Below are 6,713 nucleotides of genomic sequence, written 5' to 3'. Positions count from 1 at the left end.
GCAGTAATCCTTGTGCATGATTGACAGAGAATTATTTCATAGAAGACAGTTTTCAATTTGGAATTTTTCTTTGACTGTGTCTGTTATCTTAATCTTATGTTGTAGATAATGGAGGTTTTGGAAAAAGATTTCTCCTGAAGGTTTTCTTTGTTGATGATTTTAGCACAGAGATAAGGCAGGAACTTCTTGTTAAGATAAGAGAGAAGCAGTTAGGCTTCCACTGCTGGCAGAGGGATTAACAGATACTGAGTACCTGAAATCATGCATGCCAGTTTTAAAAAGACTAAAATGGAGATTCATTCTGTAGGAAGTATATAGCCTTTAGTTGCCCTATATTGTGGTTCTTTTTTTAACCAGATTCAAATCCCTTCCCCCACCCATTTTCCCTTCCTGCCAAAAAGGAAGGAAAAAGTTAACTGTGAAATTCTGTTCCAGCTAACATGATGGAGAGGCTAAAGATCTATGAAGAGGCCTGGACTAAATACCCAAGGGGACTAGTTCCAAGAAGATTGCCATTAAATTTTTTGTCGGGTAAGTGCATTTTTCCTGGACAGGTAGTGATCAACATTTTTGTTTCTTAGATACTAATGTTTTAACAACATAAACAGTCTGCAAGTGATGAGTAATGTGTGGTAAAACAAAATCAACAGGTCTTTTTCCTCTCAAGGTGAAAAGTTTAAGGAATGTCTGGACAAGTTTCTAAGGATGAATTTCAGCAAAGGTTGCCCACCAGTCTTCAATACTTTGAGGTCCTTATATAAGGACAAGGAGAAGGTAGGTTTTTCCCTAACTTTTTATGTTCTACCTCATAGATGTGATGCATTAAAGAGGTAAAGGAAGGGGTTTTTTTTCTGTGCTCACTCTATCAGCACTAATGTATAGTCTGGCCTAGTATTATCTAGAAAAACAACCCTTGTGCCAAGCTGGTAAATGTAGAAAACTAAGATTCACTGCTTATAAGCTGCAGAAGCCTTCACCAAAGGAGTCTAGGTCTTATATTTGTTAAAAAGAGAGGTGAGATTTAGCACATTGCCATATGTATTGTAATTCAGGGTATTGTAGAATTCTCTTACAAAAATAAACTCATCTGGGTAGCACAAGTAGTTGAAATAAAATGCCATCTTTCCCACAGATTTTTGTTTGGGTTTTTTAATCTTGTCTTGTGTATGTAGGTGGCGATCATAGAAGAGCTCGTGATAGGTTATGAAACCTCTCTAAGAAGCTGCAGGTTATTTAACCCCAATGGTGAGTGCTAAGACTGTCATACTTGATGGAAGTAGTGTCTGGTGTGAGCATTCTGTGACCATTCAGAGCAGAGGAATCAGTGAGGAGTGAAGAAATTGAGAGGATGTTGTTTTTTCAATGTTCTTCCCTAACAGTGTTGAAATTTTGGTATATGGGGTTTAATAATGTAATAATGAACATAACATGAATGACAATCTATGTCAAAACTTTACAGGATAATCCTAATTATTAAAGATGTTTTTGTTTGAGTTAGAACCAGTTATTTCCCTGCTTTGTGGAAACACTAATGCAATACCTGGTCATAAAATTCTTACCTGAGTTGCCTGTTACACTTTTCCTTTGAATTTAATGCTATAGGCTACAATATAGCCACTTAATACCTCTGTAAATTTGTCCAAGCCTTTCAAACACATTTGTGCTTTTCTGTTTTAAGGAAATGGGTTCCTTTTATTTCAGTTCAGTATTTTCTTTGATATTAATTTTCATTCAAATAAAGCATTTTCTGCTACCTTAAGATGAACAAATGCATATAATTACATGGTTAAGTTATATCTTAAACCAAAGAACCAGAGTCTTTTGGCATGACTAGAGCCCCCATATCCTTGGGGTTTTTTCCCTTACAAGTTGCTATACTTTAAAGATTTCAGTAGTAGTTTGGATTTCAAGCAGAGCTTTCTCTTTCTAAACTGACTTCTATGTAAGTGTTTTCCAGGACATGTTCAGGCAAAGAGTGATGATAAGCTTGTCAAAGGTGGAGGCAGAAGAATCTTTATAAAGCTAGGGTTTGGGACAGATGGCCTGTTTTGTTTAAAAATATTCATCTGTATGGGTTGAAAACTTGTAAATGCCAAATCTACTGAAATCTTTGACATTTTTACTGTGCCACACTTGTGCCTCAGGACTCTTCTGGCTGTACCCTTCATCTGGAACGGTTTTAAATGAGAACCCTGCATCATAGACTGCAGCCCTGCACATCTGGCTGCCCTGGTGAAGGGACTAATTGGAGCCAAGTGCAATTCCCTGCTGACACACAACTCCCTTCTCCTTTCCTTAAAACCACAGCTTGAGAAGGGAACAGTATATGCTCAGGTCTTGTCAAACTGTTGACTTAGAAGTTAATGGTCTTACCTCTTCCTAGGTGTTTGGAAGCAGTCCCAGGTCTGGTGTGACAGCCTGACACAGAGGCAGAATTATAGTGGCTGTGTTTATAGCACTCTGCTTCTGGCATGTTGTTTTAGTGAGCTGAACAATAATAAACCCTCCCTCCACTTTTCTCCCTCCAGATGACGGTAAAGAAGAACCTCCAACCACTTTACTCTGGGTCCAGTATTATTTGGCTCAACATTATGATAAAATTGGACAGCCATCCCTGGCTCTAGAATATATAAATGCTGCTATAGAAAGTACTCCCACTTTGATAGAACTCTTCCTTGTGAAGGCAAAAATCTATAAGGTAAGTTTGACTTAGTCTTAGTGACCAGAGGTTATTAGTTACTTATGATGGAAGATTTTTGTGTGTGCTTAAACTTGCCTGGAATATTTTTGATGTGACCATTGAAGTGTTAAGCTTGTATTAGGCAAGACACATGGAATATCCATGGAAAATTACTTAGGGAGTTTCTAGATAAGGGTATTGTTTGGCTACTTGGGTTTTCTACCACATATGAATAAGTGTCTCTGAAGATTAAGTCAATAAAGGGTAAATATACTACAAAATATAACTGTAAATTCAGAACTCATATTTATGATGCTAAAAATCACACTAATAAATTTAGTTGATATTTAAAATATCTTCTACCTGTTCTTATCCTTCATAGTTTTAACTACTTAAACAGCTTCTCAATTACTCTATGGTATTATCCATATGATATATGAATAATAAATCATGAATGAGATTCTCCAAAGTGTCCTTTAAGTATTTTCATGAAGAAATGTCTACTGCCAAAAGACCTGTAATTCCATAATGAGAAAAAGTAATTTTTCAGCTTTTTTACTTTAAAGATCTGTTCCTTTCCTGAAGGAAGCCATTTATTAAAAAATGTTTAAAACCATAACTGATTATATCAAACCATGAGTAGATAAAACCTGCATGTTTTATAATTACTGAATCTAACAACTTCCTATCTCTTTAAGCATGCTGGAAATATTAAAGAAGCTGCAAGGTGGATGGATGAAGCTCAGGCCTTGGACACAGCAGACAGATTTATCAACTCCAAATGTGCAAAATATATGTTGAAAGCAAACTCCATTAAAGAAGCAGAAGAAATGTGTTCTAAGTTTACAAGGGTTTGTTGCATTTAACTGTGACTCTTGAATAACTTGGGCCAAATCCCCTGTGAAATAACTTTGTATTAACTTTCTGCTCATCTTTACTGCAATCTCTCTAAGTTCTGTTTCAGGGCAACCATGATTCCTTGCTTCACTAATGGTAGTTGATGTCAGGGTTGGAATTAATCTGGGATAAGCATGATTCCTTAGTATTAAGTGAAAACTCTAAAGCTTGTATTTGGTAATTTTTGCCAGGCAGGAGAAATATAACACACCTGTTCTGGAGATAACACCTCAGAAAATTGTTTTTTCTATTTAGTCTTTGGATTTAATGTTGATTCTGTAGGTTCCTTGGAAGATCTTTTAAAGTTGTCCCTGTCTTTTTCTTTTTTTCTAATGGGAGTAAGCTGGAGAATTCAGGCTGCTTTTGGAACAAAATGTGTCTACTATGTGAGAGACTTTTTGAGGTATCCTCATGTTAGGAACAAGCTTTCATCCCTAAGGCTATGTTTAACAGTGGTGAAGTGAAGCTGCATATTATATCTTCTATTTTTCCTCCTTTTTTTTTTCTGGCTGCTTACCCATGACAAGTTAGCTGGCAGAAAAAGTTTTTATTATGCAGAATGCCTAATTTCATGCATCATTTTTTTTTTGTCCCTGCAGGAACCCATTCTGATAGGTTTGATGGTTTCATAGGTTAGTTAGAAGTCAATTTAAAATAAAAAAAACCCTCTTGCTGTTACTCTTTCATAATTGAAAGTCAAAACAGCTCAGTGTTGCCTTTCCAGAATATCTGGCAGTATCGTTTATGAGTTGTCAGTGGGAGGCAGACAACAAGCTATTGGGACCTACCTGTAGAAGTAAAGACTTTTTTGTATGTTGCCCCATTTTTCTCAAAGAGCAGGAGAAACCTGGAGTAAGGTAGGCTGAGCAGAGGGGTGAGGAGGAGGTATTCAGAAGGGGAAAGCTGAAGGATTTTGGTGAAGTGGAGGCCGTGTTCAAACAAACACGGAGGAAAAAAGTTCTGCTTTATATAAGCTCAGCAGTTTTATGTGGAGTTTTTGATGCAAATCTGGTATGAGTTGAGGTTAATTGACCTCTCCTGATGCCTTAAGCAGCTTTAAGACAATGTCAAAAAAGCAGGCATACCAATTGCCCAAAAATGAACTTGAAAAATATAATTTGATGTACTCTGTGTACTCTTTTTCATCTCCTTTTCATCTTATGTCTAGTGCTCCAATACAAGCTTCTTAATCAAAAAACAATAATTAAAGAAGGCCTAAATTAGAATAATGAAAATAGAACTAACAATTTTTTTCATATTTTTAGCTGGTTTGAAGACTGCCTTTCTCTCTCATTTAGGGCATTTTCCTTACCCTCCCCTTTGAATATTATCTGTCATTTTCTCTGCTTTGGCTCTTGGCTGATTCTCTGATCAGAGTAAAGTTTGTAACAGCTGTACCCACCCCAAGTAGTTGACTTTCAGCACTGCAGTTTTGAAATTTAGTATCCTTTTGGTAGACTCTTTATTTGTGCTTTTAACTAGAGCAAGATAAATGGCAGTTAACAAATTGAATGAGACTTTTTCCTGGTTTTTACTAATGCTGGTTTTGCTTTTAGGAAGGAACCTCGGCAGTAGAGAACTTGAATGAAATGCAGTGCATGTGGTTTCAGACAGAATGTGCACAAGCCTACAAAGCAATGAACAAATTTGGAGAAGCACTTAAGAAATGCCATGAAATTGAGAGAGTAAGTATCTAGTTGAACTGCCTGGGTTGGAAAACACTACCTTAAGTTTACTATGGGAGAGATTTGATTTTACTTTGGCTTCTGACAAGTTGATTTCTATTTCCTCCTAGAAATTTCATTGTAAACTGTGTGTTATGAAAAGGTTCTATAAAGTCATTTGAATGTTAAGAACAGGAAACTCTCAGAAATAATCTTATTTTTTGGCAGGGTACATAAAAGTAGATATTGGGGTACAAACAAAGTCTGTGTGTACTTTAGGTCCAAAATTAACATGTCTGAGCTACAAGCACAGCCTTAAAGCAAAGGAAAGATGTCCCCTTGGTTATTGTTAAACCTCTGTATTTTAGAAGGAGAGAATAAATGTAAAAAAAAATAAAAAAAATATTCAGTAGCTTCTCCTTTGGAAAGAAATATTAAGCTACAGTTTAAAAGAAGCTATTAGAAATTTAAAGATTTCTTAAAGTAGAAATTGTATCCAAAAAGGGAGATATTTACACATTAAATGCAGATCCATAGTAAGGCAAACAAAAATATTTAGATGCACAACTTCTAAAAAATTAGTATGGGTTTAGTTCTTTAAGCACGTTAGGGTCTAGAAAAAAGACCAGAGAGATGAAGGTATCAATCAAATGCTCAAAGAGGAAAACTTCATGGGAAACTGCACCTTTTTGCAAATAGAGAGGCCTAAGGAGATTTCCAACACTGATGATTGGTTTAATCTGAGACTACTTCACAGACAGTCCCCTCTGCAGAAAATCATCAAAGTGATTTGCCAGGCCCCTATTCTGTTCACACAAATTCTTTATTTAAAGTTGTGAAAAACCCTTTTAAAAATAATTGTGTGAGAAACTAATAGTCTTGTGAACTGTCTTGGGTACCAGAAGAGGTCAGCAAACAAAGGGCTGACTTAGCCCACTCTAGAAAACATTTCTAAGGAATTAAATCTCTGTTTAATTTACTTATTGGAATCATTGATTGAAGGATGTGGTAAAGATTGGACATAAGGTAGACAAATACATTGTCCTCAGAAACCATAGACAAAGCTTTTAAAAGAAAAAGTTTTGCCTCTTAAATCTTTTAGAGGTGCCAGTTGTGCTGAAGGCAGTCTGGCTGATAAAATGTGTTCTGGATTTCAGAAACACTTCTGATGGCATCCTTCATAACATAAAGGATCTAAACTGCCTTAGAAAAAGAAGGGAAATTGATTTCATGGATTTAATAGCTGAGAAAACAGAGTAGGAACAAATAATCAGCTTTTAGAAGAAAAAGATTTTCTCCTGGAGTTCACTAAGGCTCCATTCCATCCTAGATCTCTCCAGGGTCTCCATTGCTTGGCAGAGCAATACATGATCACAGAGATCGAGTGAGAAGTGCCAGGAGAACACTTGCACTGTCTCAATGCTAAATGACAAAATGGCATGTGAAATTTAGTGTTCCATGGGAGTCAGTGA

The 6,713-nt window shown here is 36.2% G+C and overlaps 1 protein-coding gene across 1 annotated transcript; it reads left to right on the top strand.

Moving 5' to 3' along the window:
• Window positions 1–437: 437 nt before the first annotated feature.
• LOC103779418 (N-alpha-acetyltransferase 15, NatA auxiliary subunit) lies at window positions 438–5,262 on the top strand (the record flags this gene model as incomplete). Its single annotated transcript, XM_008947045.1, has 6 exons — window positions 438–531; window positions 668–774; window positions 1,173–1,245; window positions 2,529–2,698; window positions 3,379–3,531; window positions 5,134–5,262. Coding segments are annotated over exons 1-6 (723 nt in total), but the record flags the coding sequence as incomplete, so codon positions are not given.
• Window positions 5,263–6,713: the final 1,451 nt, after the last annotated feature.

The sequence above is a fragment of the Merops nubicus genome, unplaced genomic scaffold, assembly GCF_000691845.1.
Source record: "Merops nubicus isolate BGI_N331 unplaced genomic scaffold, ASM69184v1 scaffold47699, whole genome shotgun sequence".
NCBI lineage: Eukaryota > Metazoa > Chordata > Aves > Coraciiformes > Meropidae > Merops > Merops nubicus.
This window is presented reverse-complemented; position numbering and strand designations above follow the sequence as displayed.